The following is a 22,740-nucleotide window of genomic DNA, read 5'->3' on the forward strand; positions in this document are numbered from 1 at the left end:
ACACAGACACGCACGCCCAGTCACAGTGACTCACACGGACACTCACGCCCCGTCACAGAGACTCACACGGACACACACGCCCCGTCACAGAGACTCACACAGACACGCACGCCCCGTCACAGAGTCTCACAGAGACACACACGCCCTGTCACAGAGACTCACACAGACACACACGCCCTGTCACATAGACTCTCACAGACACACACGCCCTGTCACAGAGACTCACACAGACACACACGCCCTGTCACAGAGACTCACACAGACACACACGCCCTGTCACAGAGACTCACACAGACACACACGCCCTGTCACAGAGACTCACACAGACACACAAGCCCTGTCACAGAGACTCACACAGACACACACGCCCTTTCACAGAGACTCACACAGACAAACACGCCCTGTCACAGAGACTCACACAGACACACACGCCCAGTCACAGAGACTCACACAGACACACACGACCCGTCACAGAGACTCACACAGACACACACGCCCTGTCACAGAGACTCACACAGACACACACGCCCTGTCACAGAGACTCACACAGACGCACACGCCCTGTCACAGAGACTCACACAGACACACACGCCCTGTCACAGAGACTCATACAGACACACACGCCCTGTCACAGAGACTCATACAGACACACACGCCCTGTCACAGAGACTCACACAGACACACACGACCTGTCACAGAGACTCACACAGACACACACGCCCTGTCACAGAGACTCACACAGACGCACACGCCCTGTCACAGAGACTCACACAGACACACACGCCCTGCCACAGAGACTCTCACAGACACACACGCCCTGTCACAGAGACTCACACAGACACACACGCCCTGTCACAGAGACTCACACAGACACACACGCCCTGTCACAGAGACTCACACAGACTCACACGCCCTGTCACAGAGACTCACACAGACACACACGCCCTGTCACAGAGACTCACACAGACTCACACGCCCTGTCACAGAGACTCACACAGACTCACACGCCCTGTCACAGAGACTCACACAGACACACACGCCCTGTCACAGAGACTCACACAGACACACACGCCCTGTCACAGAGACTCACACAGACACACACGCCCAGTCACAGAGACTCTCACAGACGCACACGCCCCGTCACAGAGACTCACACAGACGCACACGCCCTGTCACAGAGACACACACAGACACACACGCCCTGTCACAGGGACTCACACAGACACACACGCCCTGTCACAGAGACTCACACAGACACACACGCCCTGTCACAGAGACTCACACAGACACACACGCCCTGTCACAGAGACTCACACAGACACACGCGCCCTGTCACAGAGACTCACACAGACACAAACGCCCTGCCACAGAGACTCTCACAGACACACACGCCCTGTCACAGAGACTCACACAGACACACTCGCCCCGTCACAGAGACTCACACAGACACACACGCCCGGTCACAGAGACTCACACAGACACACACGCCCCGTCACCGAGACTCACACAGACACACACGCCCCGTCACAGAGACTCACACAGACACACACGCCCTGTCACAGAGACTCACACAGACACACACGCCCGGTCACAGAGACTCACACAGACACACACGCCCCGTCACCGAGACTCACACAGACACACACTCCCCGTCACAGAGACTCACACAGACACACACGCCCTGTCACAGAGACTCACACAGACACTCACGCCCCATCACAGAGACTCACACAGACACACACGCCCTGTCACAGAGACTCACACAGACACACGCGCCCCGTCACAGAGACTCACATAGACACACGCGCCCTGTCACAGAGACTCACACAGACACACACGCCCTGTCACAGAGACTCACACAGACACACACGCCCTGTCCCAGAGACTCACAGACACACACGCCCTGTCACAGAGACTCACACAGACACACACGCCCTGTCACAGAGACTCACACAGACACACACGCCCTGTCACAGAGACTCACACAGACACACACGCCCTGTCACAGTGACTCACACAGACACACACGCCCCGTCACAGACACTCACACAGACACACACGCCCCGTCACAGAGACTCACACAGACGCACACGCCCCGTCACAGAGACTCACACAGACACACACGCCCTGTCACAGAGACTCACACAGACACACGCGCCCTGTCACAGAGACTCACACAGACACACACGCTCTGTCACAGAGACTCACACAGACACACACGCCCTGTCACAGCGACTCACAGACACACACGCCCTGTCACAGAGACTCACACAGACACACACGCCCCGTCACAGAGACTCACACAGACACACACGCCCTGTCACAGAGACTCACACAGACACACACGCCCCGTCACAGAGACTCACACAGACACACACGCCCCGTCACAGAGACTCACACAGACACACACGCCCGGTCACAGAGACTCACAGAGACACACACGCCCCGTCACCGAGACTCACACAGACACACACGCCCCGTCACAGAGACTCACACAGACACACACGCCCCGTCACAGAGACTCACACAGACACACACGCCCCGTCACAGAGACTCACACAGACACACGCGCCCTGTCACAGAGACTCACACAGACACACACGCCCCGTCACAGAGAATCACACAGACACACGCGCCCTGTCACAGAGACTCACATAGACACACACGCCCTGTCACAGAGACTCACACAGACACACGCGCCGTGTCACAGAGACTCACACAGACACAGACGCCCTGTCACAGAGACTCACACAGACACACGCGCCCTGTCACAGAGACTCACACAGACACACACGCCCAGTCACAGAGACTCACACAGACGCACACGCCCTGTCACAGAGACTCTCACAGACGCACACGCCCCGTCACAGAGACTCACAGAGACACACACGCCCCGTCACAGAGACTCTCACAGACACACACGCCCTGTCACAGAGACTCACAGAGACGCACACGCCCTGTCACAGAGACTCACACAGACACACGCGCCCTGTCACAGAGACTCACACAGACACACACGCCCTGTCACAGAGACTCACACAGACACACACGCCCTGTCACAGAGACTCACACAGACACACGCGCCCTGTCACAGAGACTCACACAGACACACGCGCCCTGTCACAGAGACTCACACAGACACACACGCCCTGTCACAGAGACTCACACGGACACACACGCCCTGTCACAGAGACTCACACAGACACACACGCCCAGTCACAGAGACTCACACAGACACACACGGCCAGTCACAGAGACTCACACAGACGCACACGCCCTGACACAGAGACTCTCACAGACGCACACGCCCCGTCACAGAGACTCACAGAATCACACACGCCCTGTCACAGAGACTCACACAGACACACACGCCCTGTCACAGAGACTCACACAGACACACACGCCCTGTCACAGAGACTCACACAGACACACACACCCAGTCACAGAGACTCACACAGACACACACGCCCTGTCACAGAGACTCACACAGACACGCACGCCCCGTTACAGAGACTCACACAGACACACACGCCCCGTCACAGAGACTCACACAGACACACACGCCCCGTCACAGAGACTCACACAGACACACACGCCCCGTCACAGAGACTCACACAGACACACACGCCCCGTCACAGAGACTCACACAGACACACACGCCCAGTCACAGAGACTCACACAGACACACACGCCCCGTCACAGAGACTCACACAGACACACACGCCCCGTCACAGAGACTCACACAGACGCACACGCCCTGTCACAGCGACTCACACAGACGCACACGCCCAGTCACAGAGACTCACACAGACACACACGCCCCGTCACAGAGACTCACACAGACACACACGCCCCGTCACAGAGACTCACACAGACACACACGCCCCGTCACAGAGACTCACACAGACACACACGCCCTGTCACAGAGACTTACACAGACACACACGCCCTGTCACAGAGACTTACACAGACACACACGCCCTGTCACAGAGACTCACACAGACACACACGCCCCGTCACAGAGACTCACACAGACACACACGCCCTGTCACAGAGACTCACACAGACACACACGCCCTGTCACAGAGACTCACACAGACACACACACCCTGTCACAGAGACTCACACAGACACACACGCCCCGTCACAGAGACTCACACAGACACACACGCCCCGTCACAGAGACTCACACAGACACACACGCCCTGTCACAGAGACTCACACAGACACACGCGCCCCGTCACAGAGACTCACAGAGACACACGCGCCCTGTCACAGAGACTCACACAGACACACACGCCCTGTCACAGAGACTCACACAGACACACACGCCCTGTCACAGAGACTCACACAGACACACACGCCCCGTCACAGAGACTCACACAGACACACACGCCCCGTCACAGAGACTCACACAGACACACACGCACCGTCACAGAGACTCACACAGATACACACGCCCCGTCACAGAGACTCACACAGATACACACGCCCTGTCACAGATACTCACAGAGACACACACGCCCTGTCACAGAGACTCACACAGACACACACGCCCTGTCACAGAGACTCACACAGACACACACGCCCAGTCACAGAGACTCACACAGACGCACACGCCCTGTCACAGAGACTCTCACAGACGCACACGCCCCGTCACAGAGACTCACAGAGACACACACGCCCTGTCACAGAGACTCACACAGACACACACGCCCTGTCACAGAGACTCACACAGACACACACGCCCTGTCACAGAGACTCACACAGACACACACGCCCTGTCACAGAGACTCACACAGACACACACGCCCTGCCACAGAGAAACTCACAGACACACACGCCCTGTCACAGAGACTCACACAGACACACACGCCCTGTCACAGAGACTCACACAGACACACACGCCCTGTCACAGAGTCTCACACAGACACACACGCCCTGTCACAGAGACTCACACAGACACACACGCCCTGTCACAGAGTCTCACACAGACACACACGCCCTGTCACCGTGACTCACACAGACACACACGCCCTGTCACAGAGACTCACACAGACACACACGCCCTGTCACAGAGACTCACACAGACGCACAGGCCATGTCACAGAGACTCACACAGACACACACGCCCGGTCACAGAGCCTCACACAGACACACACGCCCCGTCACAGAGACTCACACAGACACACACGCCCTGTCTCAGAGACTCACACAGACACACACGCCCCGTCACAGAGTCTCACACAGACACACGCGCCCTGTCACAGAGACTCACACAGACACACGCGCCCTGTCACAGAGACTCACACAGACAAACACGCCCTGTCACAGAGACTCACACAGACACACGCGCCCTGTCACAGAGACTCACACAGACACATGCGCCCTGTCACAGAGACTCACACAGACGCACACGCCCTGTCACAGAGACACACACAGACACACACGCCCTGTCACAGAGACTCACACAGACACACACGCCCTGTCACAGAGACTCACACAGACACACACACCCTGTCACAGAGACTCACACAGACACACTCGCCCCGTCACAGAGACTCACACAGACACACACGCCCGGTCACAGAGACTCACACAGACACACACGCCCCGTCACCGAGACTCACACAGACACACACGCCCCGTCACAGAGACTCACACAGACACACACGCCCGGTCACAGAGACTCACACAGACACACACGCCCCGTCACCGAGACTCACACAGACACACACGATCCGTCACAGAGACTCACACAGACACACACGACCTGTCACAGAGACTCACACAGACACACACGCCCCGTCACAGAGACTCACACAGACACACACGCCCTGTCACAGAGACTCACACAGACACACGCGCCCCGTCACAGAGACTCACATAGACACACGCGCCCTGTCACAGAGACTCACACAGACACACACGCCCTGTCACAGAGTCTCACACAGACACACACGCCCTGTCACCGTGACTCACACAGACACACACGCCCTGTCACAGAGACTCACACAGACACACACGCCCTGTCACAGAGACTCACACAGACGCACAGGCCCTGTCACAGAGACTCACACAGACACACGCGCCCTGTCACAGAGACTCACACAGACACACACGCCCTGTCACAGAGACTCACACAGACACACACGCCCCGTCACAGAGACTCACACAGACACACACGCCCTGTCACAGAGACTCACACAGACACACGCGCCCCGTCACAGAGACTCACATAGACACACGCGCCCTGTCACAGAGACTCACACAGACACACACGCCCTGTCACAGAGACTCACACAGACACACGCGCCCTGTCACAGAGACTCACACAGACACACGCGCCCTGTCACAGAGACTCACACAGACACACGCGCCCTGTCACAGAGACTCACACAGACACACGCGCCCTGTCACAGAGACTCACACAGACACACAAGCCCTGTCCCAGAGACTCACAGACACACACGCCCTGTCACAGAGACTCACACAGACACACACGCCCTGTCACAGAGACTCACACAGACACACACGCCCTGTCACAGAGACTCACACAGACACACACGCCCTGTCACAGTGACTCACACAGACACACACGCCCTGTCACAGAGACTCACACAGACACACACGCCCTGTCACAGAGACTCACACAGACACACGCGCCCTGTCACAGAGACTCACACAGACACACGCGCCCTGTCACAGAGACTCACACAGACACACGCGCCCTGTCACAGAGACTCACACAGACACACACGCCCTGTCACAGAGACTCACACAGACACACACGCCCTGTCACAGCGACTCACAGACACACACGCCCTGTCACAGAGACTCACACAGACACACTCACCCCGTCACAGAGACTCACACAGACACACACGCCCCGTCACAGAGACTCACACAGACACACACGCCCTGTCACAGAGACTCACACAGACACACACACCCCGTCACAGAGACACACAGACACACACGCCCGGTCACAGAGACTCACACAGACACACACGCCCCGTCACCGAGACTCACACAGACACACACGCCCCGTCACAGAGACTCACACAGACACACACGCCCCGTCACAGAGACTCACACAGACACACACGCCCGGTCACACAGACTCACACAGACACACACGCCCTGTCACAGAGACTCACACAGACACACGCGCCGTGTCACAGAGACTCACACAGACACAGACGCCCTGTCACAGAGACTCACACAGACACACGCGCCCTGTCACAGAGACTCACACAGACACACACGCCCAGTCACAGAGACTCACACAGACGCACACGCCCTGTCACAGAGACTCTCACAGACGCACACGCCCCGTCACAGAGACCCACAGAGACACACACGCCCTGTCACAGAGACTCACACAGACACACACGCCCTGTCACAGAGACTCACACAGACACACGCGCCCTGTCACAGAGACTCACACAGACACACGCGCCCTGTCACAGAGACTCACACAGACACACACGCCCTGTCACAGAGACTCACACGGACACACACGCCCAGTCACAGAGACTCACACAGACACACACGGCCAGTCACAGAGACTCACACAGACGCACACGCCCTGTCACAGAGACTCTCACAGACGCACACGCCCCGTCACAGAGACTCACAGAATCACACACGCCCTGTCACAGAGACTCACACAGACACACACGCCCTGTCACAGAGACTCACACAGACACACACGCCCTGTCACAGAGACTCACACAGACACACACGCCCAGTCACAGAGACTCACACAGACACACACGCCCTGTCACAGAGACTCACACAGACACGCACGCCCCGTCACAGACACTCACACAGACACACACGCCCCGTCACAGAGACTCACACAGACGCACACGCCCCGTCACAGAGACTCACACAGACACACACGCCCTGTCACAGTGACTCACACAGACACACGCGCCCTGTCACAGAGACTCACACAGACACACACGCTCTGTCACAGAGACTCACACAGACACACACGCCCCGTCACCGAGACTCACACAGACACACACGCCCCGTCACAGAGACTCACACAGACACACACGCCCCGTCACAGAGACTCACACAGACACACACGCCCCGTCACAGAGACTCACACAGACACACGCGCCCTGTCACAGAGACTCACACAGACACACACGCCCCGTCACAGAGACTCACACAGACACACACGCCCTGTCACAGAGACTCACACAGACACACACGCCCTGTCACAGAGACTCACACAGACACACACGCCCTGTCACAGAGACTCACACAGACACACGCGCCGTGTCACAGAGACTCACACAGACACACACGCCCTGTCACAGAGACTCACACAGACACACACGCCCTGTCACAGAGACTCACACAGACACACACGCCCTGTCACAGAGACTCACACAGACACACGCGCCCTTTCACAGAGACTCACACAGACACAAATGCCCTGCCACAGAGACTCTCACAGACACACACGCCCTGTCACAGAGACTCACACAGACACACTCGCCCCGTCACAGAGACTCACACAGACACACACGCCCGGTCACAGAGACTCACACAGACACACACGACCCGTCACCGAGACTCACACAGACACACACGCCCCGTCACAGAGACTCACACAGACACACACGCCCGGTCACAGAGACTCACACAGACACACACGCCCCGTCACCGAGACTCACACAGACACACACGATCCGTCACAGAGACTCACACAGACACACACGACCTGTCACAGAGACTCACACAGACACACACGCCCCGTCACAGAGACTCACACAGACACACACGCCCTGTCACAGAGACTCACACAGACACACGCGCCCCGTCACAGAGACTCACATAGACACACGCGCCCTGTCACAGAGACTCACACAGACACACACGCCCTGTCACAGAGTCTCACACAGACACACACGCCCTGTCACCGTGACTCACACAGACACACACGCCCTGTCACAGAGACTCACACAGACACACACGCCCTGTCACAGAGACTCACACAGACGCACAGGCCCTGTCACAGAGACTCACACAGACACACACGCCCCGTCACAGAGACTCACACAGACACACACGCCCTGTCACAGAGACTCACACAGACACACGCGCCCCGTCACAGAGACTCACATAGACACACGCGCCCTGTCACAGAGACTCACACAGACACATACGCCCTGTCACAGAGACTCACACAGACACACGCGCCCTGTCACAGAGACTCACACAGACACACGCGCCCTGTCACAGAGACTCACACAGACACACGCGCCCTGTCACAGAGACTCACACAGACACACGCGCCCTGTCACAGAGACTCACACAGACACACAAGCCCTGTCCCAGAGACTCACAGACACACACGCCCTGTCACAGAGACTCACACAGACACACACGCCCTGTCACAGAGACTCACACAGACACACACGCCCTGTCACAGAGACTCACACAGACACACACGCCCTGTCACAGTGACTCACACAGACACACACGCCCTGTCACAGAGACTCACACAGACACACACGCCCTGTCACAGAGACTCACACAGACACACGCGCCCTGTCACAGAGACTCACACAGACACACGCGCCCTGTCACAGAGACTCACACAGACACACGCGCCCTGTCACAGAGACTCACACAGACACACACGCCCTGTCACAGAGACTCACACAGACACACACGCCCTGTCACAGCGACTCACAGACACACACGCCCTGTCACAGAGACTCACACAGACACACTCACCCCGTCACAGAGACTCACACAGACACACACGCCCCGTCACAGAGACTCACACAGACACACACGCCCTGTCACAGAGACTCACACAGACACACACGCCCCGTCACAGAGACACACAGACACACACGCCCGGTCACAGAGACTCACACAGACACACACGCCCCGTCACCGAGACTCACACAGACACACACGCCCCGTCACAGAGACTCACACAGACACACACGCCTCGTCACAGAGACTCACACAGACACACACGCCCGGTCACACAGACTCACACAGACACACACGCCCTGTCACAGAGACTCACACAGACACACGCGCCGTGTCACAGAGACTCACACAGACACAGACGCCCTGTCACAGAGACTCACACAGACACACGCGCCCTGTCACAGAGACTCACACAGACACACACGCCCAGTCACAGAGACTCACACAGACGCACACGCCCTGTCACAGAGACTCTCACAGACGCACACGCCCCGTCACAGAGACCCACAGAGACACACACGCCCTGTCACAGAGACTCACACAGACACACACGCCCTGTCACAGAGACTCACACAGACACACGCGCCCTGTCACAGAGACTCACACAGACACACGCGCCCTGTCACAGAGACTCACACAGACACACACGCCCTGTCACAGAGACTCACACGGACACACACGCCCAGTCACAGAGACTCACACAGACACACACGGCCAGTCACAGAGACTCACACAGACGCACACGCCCTGTCACAGAGACTCTCACAGACGCACACGCCCCGTCACAGAGACTCACAGAATTACACACGCCCTGTCACAGAGACTCACACAGACACACACGCCCTGTCACAGAGACTCACACAGACACACACGCCCTGTCACAGAGACTCACACAGACACACACGCCCAGTCACAGAGACTCACACAGACACACACGCCCTGTCACAGAGACTCACACAGACACGCACGCCCCGTCACAGACACTCACACAGACACACACGCCCCGTCACAGAGACTCACACAGACGCACACGCCCCGTCACAGAGACTCACACAGACACACACGCCCTGTCACAGTGACTCACACAGACACACGCGCCCTGTCACAGAGACTCACACAGACACACACGCTCTGTCACAGAGACTCACACAGACACACACGCCCCGTCACCGAGACTCACACAGACACACACGCCCCGTCACAGAGACTCACACAGACACACACGCCCTGTCACAGAGACTCACACAGACACACACGCCCCGTCACAGAGACTCACACAGACACACACGCCCCGTCACAGAGACTCACACAGACACACACGCCCCGTCACAGAGACTCACACAGACACACGCGCCCTGTCACAGAGACTCACACAGACACACACGCCCTGTCACAGAGACTCACACAGACACACGCGCCGTGTCACAGAGACTCACACAGACACACACGCCCTGTCACAGAGACTCACACAGACACACGCGCCCTGTCACAGAGACTCACACAGACACACGCGCCCTGTCACAGAGACTCACACAGACACACACGCCCTGTCACAGAGACTCACACGGACACACACGCCCTGTCACAGAGACTCACACAGACACACACGCCCAGTCACAGAGACTCACACAGACACACACGGCCAGTCACAGAGACTCACACAGACGCACACGCCCTGTCACAGAGACTCTCACAGACGCACAAGCCCCGTCACAGAGACTCACAGAATCACACACGCCCTGTCACAGAGACTCACACAGACACACACGCCCTGTCACAGAGACTCACACAGACACACACGCCCTGTCACAGAGACTCACACAGACACACACACCCAGTCACAGAGACTCACACAGACACACACGCCCTGTCACAGAGACTCACACAGACACGCACGCCCCGTTACAGAGACTCACACAGACACACACGCCCCGTCACAGAGACTCACACAGACACACACGCCCCGTCACAGAGACTCACACAGACACACACGCCCCGTCACAGAGACTCACACAGACACACACGCCCAGTCACCGAGACTCACACAGACACACACGCCCCGTCACAGAGACTCACACAGACACACACGCCCCGTCATAGAGACTCACACAGACACACACGCCCTGTCACAGAGACTCACACAGACACACACGCCCCGTCACAGAGACTCACACAGACACACACGCCCTGTCACAGAGACTTACACAGACACACACGCCCCGTCACAGAGACTCACACAGACACACACGCCCTGTCACAGAGACTTACACAGACACACACGCCCTGTCACAGAGACTTAGACAGACACACACGCCCGGTCACAGAGACTCACACAGACACACACGCCCCGTCACAGAGACTCACACAGACACACACGCCCCGTCACAGAGACTCACACAGACACACACGCCCTGTCACAGAGACTTACACAGACACACACGCCCTGTCACAGAGACTTAGACAGACACACACGCCCGGTCACAGAGACTCACACAGACACACACGCCCCGTCACAGAGACTCACACAGACACACACGCCCTGTCACAGAGACTCACACAGACACACACGCCCTGTCACAGAGACTCACACAGACACACACGCCCCGTCACAGAGACTCACACAGACACACACGCCCCGTCACAGAGACTCACACAGATACACACGCCCCATCACAGAGACTCACACAGATACACACGCCCTGTCACAGATACTCACAGAGACACACACGCCCTGTCACAGAGACTCACACAGACACACACGCCCCGTCACAGAGACTCACACAGACACACACGCCCCGTCACAGAGACTCACACAGACACACACGCCCCGTCACAGAGACTCACACAGATACACACGCCCCGTCACAGAGACTCACACAGATACACACGCCCTGTCACAGATACTCACAGAGACACACACGCCCTGTCACAGAGACTCACACAGACACACACGCCCTGTCACAGAGACTCACACAGACACACACGCCCAGTCACAGAGACTCACACAGACGCACACGCCCTGTCACAGAGACTCTCACAGACGCACACGCCCCGTCACAGAGACTCACAGAGACACACACGCCCTGTCACAGAGACTCACACAGACACACACGCCCTGTCACAGAGACTCACACAGACACACACGCCCTGTCACAGAGACTCACACAGACACACACGCCCTGTCACAGAGACTCACACAGACACACACGCCCTGTCACAGAGACTCACACAGACACACACGCCCTGCCACAGAGAAACTCACAGACACACACGCCCTGTCACAGAGACTCACACAGACACACACGCCCTGTCACAGAGTCTCACAAAGACACACACGCCCCGTCACAGAGACTCACACAGACACACACGCCCCGTCACAGAGACTCACACAGACACACACGCCCCGTCACAGAGACTCTCACAGACACACACGCCCTGTCACAGAGACTCACACAGACACACACGCCCCGTCACAGAGACTCACACAGACACACAGGCCCTGTCACAGAGACTCACACAGACACACACGCCCTATCACAGAGCCTCACACAGACACACACGCCCTATCACAGAGCCTCACACAGACACACACGCCCCGTCACAGAGACTCACACAGACACACACGCCCTGTCTCAGAGACTCACACAGACACACACGCCCCGTCACAGAGACTCACACAGACACACACGCCCTGTCACAGAGACTCACACAGACACACGCGCCCTGTCACAGAGACTCACACAGACAAACACGCCCTGTCACAGAGACTCACACAGACACACGCGCCCTGTCACAGAGACTCACACAGACACATGCGCCCTGTCACAGACACTCACACAGACGCACACGCCCTGTCACAGAGACACACACAGACACACACGCCCTGTCACAGAGACTCACACAGACACACACGCCCTGTCACAGAGACTCACACAGACACACACGCCCTGTCACAGAGACTCATACAGACACACACGCCCTGTCACAGAGACTCACACAGACACACACGCCCTGTCACAGAGACTCACACAGACACACGCGCCCTGTCACAGAGACTCACACAGACACACGCGCCCTGTCACAGAGACTCACACAGACACACGCGCCCTGTCACAGAGACTCACACAGACACACGCGCCCTGTCACAGAGACTCACACAGACACACACGCCCTGTCACAGAGACTCACACAGACACACACGCCCTGTCACAGAGACTCACACAGACACACACGCCCTGTCACAGAGACTCACACAGACACACACGCCCTGTCACAGCGACTCACAGACACACACGCCCTGTCACAGAGACTCACACAGACACACACGCCCTGTCACAGAGACTCACACAGACACACGCGCCCTGTCACAGAGACTCACACAGACACACGCGCCCTGTCACAGAGACTCACACAGACACACACGCCCTGTCACAGAGACTCACACGGACACACACGCCCAGTCACAGAGACTCACACAGACACACACGGCCAGTCACAGAGACTCACACAGACGCACACGCCCTGTCACAGAGACTCTCACAGACGCACACGCCCCGTCACAGAGACTCACAGAATCACACACGCCCTGTCACAGAGACTCACACAGACACACACGCCCTGTCACAGAGACTCACACAGACACACACGCCCTGTCACAGAGACTCACACAGACACACACGCCCTGTCAGAGTCTCACACAGACACACACGCCCTGTCACAGAGACTCACACAGACACACACGCCCTGTCACAGAGACCCACACAGACGCACACGCCCTGTCACAGAGACTCACACAGACACACACGCCCAGTCACAGAGACTCACACAGACACACACGCCCTGTCACAGAGACTCACACAGACACGCACGCCCCTTTACAGAGACTCACACAGACACGCCCTGTCACAGAGACTCACACAGACACACACGCCCTGTCATAGAGACTCACACAGACACACACGCCCAGTCACAGAGACTCACACAGACACACACGCCCTGTCACAGAGACTCACACAGACACACACGCCCCGTCACAGATACTCACACAGACACACACACCCCGTCACAGAGACTCACACAGACACACACGCCCCGTCACAGAGACTCACGCAGACACACACGCCCCGTCACAGAGACTCACACAGACACACACGCCCCGCCACAGAGACTCACACAGACACACACGCCCCGTCACAGAGACTCACACAGACACACACGCCCTGTCACAGAGACTCACACAGACACACACGCCCTGTCACAGAGACTCACACAGACACACACGCCCCGTCACAGAGACTCACACAGACACACACGCCCTGTCACAGAGACTCACACAGACGCACACGCCCAGTCACAGAGACTCACACAGACACACACGCCCCGTCACAGAGACTCACACAGACACACACGCCCCGTCACAGAGACTCACACAGACACACACGCCCCGTCACAGAGACTCACACAGACACACACGCCCTGTCACAGAGACTTACACAGACACACACGCCCTGTCACAGAGACTCACACAGAGACACGCGCCCCGTCACAGAGACTCACACAGACACACACGCCCTGTCACAGAGACTCACACAGACACACACGCCCTGTCACAGAGACTCACACAGACACACAGGCCCTGTCACAGAGACTCACACAGACACACACGCCCTGTCACAGAGACTCACACAGACACACACGCCCCGTCACAGAGACTCACACAGACACACACGCCCTGTCACAGAGACTCACACAGACACACACGCCCCGTCACAGAGACTCACACAGACACACACGCCCGGTCACAGAGACTCACACAGACACACACGCCCCGTCACCGAGACTCACACAGACACACACGCCCCGTCACAGAGACTCACACAGACACACACGCCCCGTCACAGAGACTCACACAGACACACACGCCCTGTCACAGAGACTCACACAGACACACGCGCCCCGTCACAGAGACTCACACAGACACACGCGCCGTGTCACAGAGACTCACACAGACACAGACGCCCTGTCACAGAGACTCACACAGACACACGCGCCCTGTCACAGAGACTCACACAGACACACACGCCCAGTCACAGAGACTCACACAGACGCACACGCCCTGTCACAGAGACTCTCACAGACGCACACGCCCCGTCACAGAGACTCACAGAGACACACACGCCCTGTCACAGAGACTCACACAGACACACACGCCCCGTCACAGAGACTCACACAGACACACACGCCCTGTCACAGATACTCACACAGACACACACGCCCTGTCACAGAGACTCACACGGACACACACGCCCAGTCACAGAGACTCACACAGACACACACGCCCAGTCACAGAGACTCACACAGACGCACACGCCCTGTCACAGAGACTCTCACAGACGCACACGCCCCGTCACAGAGACTCACAGAATCACACACGCCCTGTCACAGAGACTCACACAGACACACACGCCCTGTCACAGAGACTCACACAGACACACACGCCCTGTCACAGAGACTCACACAGACACACACGCCCTGTCAGAGTCTCACACAGACACACACGCCCTGTCACAGAGACTCACACAGACACACACGCCCAGTCACAGAGACTCACACAGACACACACGCCCTGTCACAGAGACTCACACAGACACACACGCCCAGTCACAGAGACTCACACAGACACACACGCCCTGTCACAGAGACTCACACAGACACGCACGCCCCGTTACAGAGACTCACACAGACACGCACGCCCAGTCATAGAGACTCACACAGACACACACGCCCAGTCACAGAGACTCACACAGACACACACGCCCTGTCACAGAGACTCACACAGACACACACGCCCTGTCACAGAGACTCACACAGACACACACGCCCCGTCACAGAGACTCACACAGACACACACGCCCTGTCACAGAGACTCACACAGACGCACACGCCCAGTCACAGAGACTCACACAGACACACACGCCCCGTCACAGAGTCTCACACAGACGCACACGCCCCGTCACAGAGACTCACACAGACACACACGCCCTGTCACAGAGACTCACACAGACACACACGCCCTGTCACAGAGACTCACACAGACACACACGCCCTGTCACAGAGACTCACACAGACACACACGCCCTATCACAGAGCCTCACACAGACACACACGCCCCGTCACAGAGACTCACACAGACACACACGCCCTGTCTCAGAGACTCACACAGACACACACGCCCCGTCACAGAGACTCACACAGACACACGCGCCCTGTCACAGAGACTCACACAGACACACGCGCCCTGTCACAGAGACTCACACAGACAAACACGCCCTGTCACAGAGACTCACACAGACACACGCGCCCTGTCACAGAGACTCACACAGACACACACGCCCAGTCACAGAGACTCACACAGACACACACGCCCAGTCACAGAGACTCACACAGACGCACACGCCCTGTCACAGAGACTCTCACAGACGCACACGCCCCGTCACAGAGACTCACAGAATCACACACGCCCTGTCACAGAGACTCACACAGACACACACGCCCTGTCACAGAGACTCACACAGACACACACGCCCTGTCACAGAGACTCACACAGACACACACGCCCTGTCACAGAGACTCACACAGACACACACGCCCTGTCAGAGTCTCACACAGACACACACGCCCTGTCACAGAGACTCACACAGACACACACGCCCAGTCACAGAGACTCACACAGACACACACGCCCTGTCACAGAGACTCACACAGACACACACGCCCAGTCACAGAGACTCACACAGACACACACGCCCTGTCACAGAGACTCACACAGACACGCACGCCCCGTTACAGAGACTCACACAGACACGCACGCCCAGTCATAGAGACTCACACAGACACACACGCCCAGTCACAGAGACTCACACAGACACACACGCCCTGTCACAGAGACTCACACAGACACACACGCCCTGTCACAGAGACTCACACAGACACACACGCCCCGTCACAGAGACTCACACAGACACACACGCCCTGTCACAGAGACTCACACAGACGCACACGCCCAGTCACAGAGACTCACACAGACACACACGCCCCGTCACAGAGTCTCACACAGACGCACACGCCCCGTCACAGAGACTCACACAGACACACACGCCCTGTCACAGAGACTCACACAGACACACACGCCCTGTCACAGAGACTCACACAGACACACACGCCCTGTCACAGAGACTCACACAGACACACACGCCCTATCACAGAGCCTCACACAGACACACACGCCCCGTCACAGAGACTCACACAGACACACACGCCCTGTCTCAGAGACTCACACAGACACACACGCCCCGTCACAGAGACTCACACAGACACACGCGCCCTGTCACAGAGACTCACACAGACACACGCGCCCTGTCACAGAGACTCACACAGACAAACACGCCCTGTCACAGAGACTCACACAGACACACGCGCCCTGTCACAGAGACTCACACAGACACATGCGCCCTGTCACAGAGACTCACACAGACAAACACGCCCTGTCACAGAGACTCACACAGACACACACGACCTGTCACAGAGCCTCACAGACACACACGCCCTGTCACAGAGACTCACACAGACACACACGCCCTGTCACAGAGACTCACACAGACACACACGCCCTGTCACAGAGACTCACACAGACACACACGCCCTGTCACAGAGACTCACACAGACACACACGCCCTGTCACAGAGACTCACACAGACACACACGCCCTGTCACAGAGACTTACACAGACACACACGCCCCGTCACAGAGACTCACACAGACACACGCGCCCTGTCACAGAGACTCACACAGACACACGCGCCCTGTCACAGAGACTCACACAGACAAACACGCCCTGTCACAGAGACTCACACAGACACACGCGCCCTGTCACAGAGACTCACACAGACAAACACGCCCTGTCACAGAGACTCACACAGACACACACGACCTGTCACAGAGACTCACACAGACAAACACGCCCTGTCACAGAGACTCACACAGACACACACGACCTGTCACAGAGCCTCACAGACACACACGCCCTGTCACAGAGACTCACACAGACACACACGCCCTGTCACAGAGACTCACACAGACACACACGCCCTGTCACAGAGACTCACACAGACACACACGCCCTGTCACAGAGACTCACACAGACACACACGCCCTGTCACAGAGACTTACACAGACACACACGCCCTGTCACAGAGACTCACACAGACACACACGCCCTGTCACGGAGACTCACACAGACACACACGCCCCGTCACAGAGACTCACACAGACACGCATGCCCAGTCACAGAGACTCACACAGATACACACGCCCTGTCACAGAGACTCACACAGACACACACGCCCTGTCGCAGAGACTCACACAGACACACACGCCCTGTCACAGAGACTCACACAGATACACACGCCCTGTCACAGAGACTCACACAGACACACACGCCCTGTCACAGAGACTCACACAGACACACACGCCCTGTCACTGAGACTCACACACACACACACGCCCCGTCACAGAGACTCACACAGACAGACACGCCCCGTCACAGAGACTCACACAGACACACACGCCCTGTCACAGAGACTCACACAGACACACACGCCCTGTCACACAGACACACAGACACACACGCCCCGTCACAGAGACTCACACAGACACACACGCCCCGTCACAGAGACTCACACAGACACACACGCCCCGTCACAGAGACTCACACAGACACACACGCCCTGTCACAGAGACTCACACAGACACACACGCCCCGTCACAGAGACTCACACAGACACACACGCCCTGTCACAGAGACTCACACAGACACAAACGCCCTGTCACAGAGACTCACACAGACACACACGCCCTGTCACAGAGACTCACACAGACACACACGCCCCGTCACAGAGACTCACACAGACACACACGCCCGGTCACAGAGACAAAGATAGACAGAGACACAGTAAGTGATCAACACAATCAATCAATGCACAAACATGAACAGATACTGGGATCACGGGAAGAGCAGGAATATCCCAAGGTCTGTTGATAATCTTACACAAGGATCACGGGGGCAGTGATTCATTTCTGTTTAACTCTTTGTTTTTCTCTGGTGTTTCTTCAGTCAGGGTTTAGCTCAGAGGATTCGAGGGTCGAGTTCCTGCACCTCTTTCCTCTCCACAACTCGGAATTGGTCCGAGTCTCAGACTCAGGGCTGGAGGGGGGTCCTGGGGAACTCACAGTGAACATTAACCGAAGGGACATAAGATTCATCCGAATTCTCAGGTCAATCCGCGGTACTGTTTGTAAACTGATGGAGGCTTTAATCAAGCTGTGGGCAGGATGGAACAGTAACAGGAGGGAGAGAGCCCAGGGCACACTCCTGTATTCAGGATGGAACAGTAACAGGAGGGAGAGAGCCCAGGGCACACTCCTGTATTCAGGATGGAACAGTAACAGGAGGGAGAGAGCTCAGGGCACACTCCTGTATTCAGGATGAGACAGTAACAGGAGGGAGAGAGCTCAGGGCACACTCCTGTATTCAGGATGGGACAGTAACAGGAGGGAGAGAGCCCAGGGCACACTCCTGTATTCAGGATGGAACAGTAACAGGAGGGAGAGAGCCCAGGGCACACTTCTGTATTCAGGATGGGACAGTAACAGGAGGGAGAGAGCCCAGGGCACACTCCTGTGAGCTGTGTGTTCCCAGTACAGCCGGTGCTGAGATTGTGGGGCTGGAACTGTGAGTCTGTGGGATGTGTTGTGTGCCGGTGAATCCCCTCCATTGTGTCTGGGAGAACGTGTGCACAGTGCCAGGGGCTTGTGTGATTAAACTGACTGCTACTGTGTGTCTCCACTGCAGTGTTTGCACTGAGTGTACAGCACTGGGACCCACACACTGCTATTTAACAGGGATTCTGATTGAAGGCCATTGATTTAACATGGGATGAATCCAGTCTAAGAGGTAATATGGGGCTGACACTGTCTGGGAAATACTGACACTCCCACCCTGCAGCTGTCAATCATTGATCTGAGTGGAATAACCCTGTCTGACCAATCTCTTCTCTCCTCTCCAGGGCAAAGGTCACCGATGAGCCTGGATCCAAAGACAGTAAACTGGAACTTGGTTCTGTCTGATGATCTGAGATCAGTAACATGGACTGAACAGGAACAGCCCTACCCACCTCACCCAGAGAGGTTTAAAGACCATCCCCAAGTCCTCTGCTCCCAGAGTTTCTCCTCAGGATCCCATTCCTGGGATGTGGAGACTTATGGAAATCGCTGGAGGATAGGGATTGTGTGTGGGAGTGCAGAGAGGGAGAGGAGAGGCTCTTTTCTTGGGAACAGCAGTAAATCCTGGTGTTTATATTTTCATTCTGGTTCTCTCACAGCCGGTCACAATTCCCAGTTCACTGCCCTCCCACTGACCCCATCTAACATCAGGATCCGAGTTCAGTTGGACTACGAGGCCGGGACTCTGTCATTTCACCGGGTCACTGACTCACAGAGACATTTACACACATTTCAAACCACATTCACTGAACCCGTGTTTCCAGCATTTTATTGTCGCAATAAATCCCTAAAACTGTGAAATTAATCCTCACAACTGAGACTCTGATGATGTCATTTCCAGATGTGACACTGTGTTGTGACAATTGATTGTTTTCTTCAGTTGTATAATTTTACTTTAGTTCCATAATTCCCTGGGATTAATCTCAGTAATGAATCGTAGTAACGGCAGGTGTGACTGTATTAATCTCAGTAATGAATCGTAGCAACGGCCGGTGTGACTGTATTAATCTCAGTAATGAATCGTAGCAACGGCAGGTGTGACTGTATTAATCTCAGTAGTGAATGATAGTAGTGACAGTTGTGACTGTATTAATCTCAGTCGTGAATGATAGTAGTGACAGGTGTGACTGTATTAATCTCAGTAGTGAATGATAGTAGTGACAGGTGTTACTGTATTAATCTCAGTCGTGAATGATAGTAGTGACAGGTGTGACTGTATTATTCTCAGTAGTGAATGATAGCAGTGACAGGTGTGACTGTATTAACCTCAGTAGTGAATGATAGTAGTGACATGTGTGACTGTATTAACCTCAGTAGTGAATGATAGTTGTGACAGGTGTGACCATTATTCTCAGTAGTGAATGATAGTAGTGACAGGTGTGACTGTATTATTCCCAGGAGTGAATGATAGTAGTGACAGGTGTGACTGTATTAATCTCAGTAGTGAATGATAGGAGTGACAGGTGTGACTGTATTCATCTCAGTAGTGAATGATAGTAGTGACAGGTGTGACTGTATTATTCTCAGTAGTGAATGATAGTAGTGAGAGGTGTGACTGTATTAACCTCAGTCGTGAATGATAGTAGTGACAGGTGTGACTGTATTAACCTCACTAGTGAATGATAGTAGTGACAGGTGTGACTGTATTAATCTCAGTCGTGAATGATAGTAGTGACAGGTGTGACTGTATTAATCTCAGTCGTGAATGATAGTAGTGACAGGTCACGGTCCCTTTAAAGAGCTGCTCTGAAAATCTGAGGCTGGGGTTGAAATTCTTCTTTGGCCGTAGCTCAAAACAGCGATGGTGAATCGACAGCCCGAGTTACACTGACTTCAGTGGAAAGGAAAATCGTGCGGGGTGTAAAATGGGCTGTCCATTCACTATCGCCCGTGTTGCACTAACACCAGAGACTAATTCCACCCCCGGGCTCTCCTGGGCATCGCTGAGAGCTTCTGGGACTGCCCAGGGGGGTAACACATCTGTCCTAAACTAAGTCAATGTATTGATAGATTGGACCAGACTGGGAACTTTTAATCTATGGTTTATGGGGTAATGATTTTTCGTTTATTGGACAGTAAGGTTCCTCCAGGGCTCACGACCAACATGAAATGGTAATATTATGGGATGTTTAACTTCATTAGACACGAGGA

At 56.1% G+C, this 22,740-nt stretch overlaps 1 protein-coding gene across 1 annotated transcript in view; it reads left to right on the forward strand.

The window, feature by feature from the left end:
• The window catches only part of LOC137309936 (E3 ubiquitin-protein ligase TRIM39-like), a 55,622-nt gene extending 33,534 nt beyond the window's left edge, over positions 1 to 22,088 (forward strand). Inside the window, exons 5-6 of the mRNA XM_067977937.1 lie at positions 19,922 to 20,098; positions 20,789 to 22,088. Coding sequence (XP_067834038.1) covers positions 19,922 to 20,098; positions 20,789 to 21,388 — 777 coding nt within the window. The 3' untranslated portion in view covers positions 21,389 to 22,088. The remainder of the gene's footprint in view (positions 1 to 19,921; positions 20,099 to 20,788) is intronic.
• The last annotated feature ends 652 nt before the right edge of the window (positions 22,089 to 22,740 follow it).

Source organism: Heptranchias perlo, unplaced genomic scaffold (assembly GCF_035084215.1).
Source record: "Heptranchias perlo isolate sHepPer1 unplaced genomic scaffold, sHepPer1.hap1 HAP1_SCAFFOLD_192, whole genome shotgun sequence".
Taxonomy (NCBI): Eukaryota; Metazoa; Chordata; class Chondrichthyes; order Hexanchiformes; family Hexanchidae; genus Heptranchias; species Heptranchias perlo.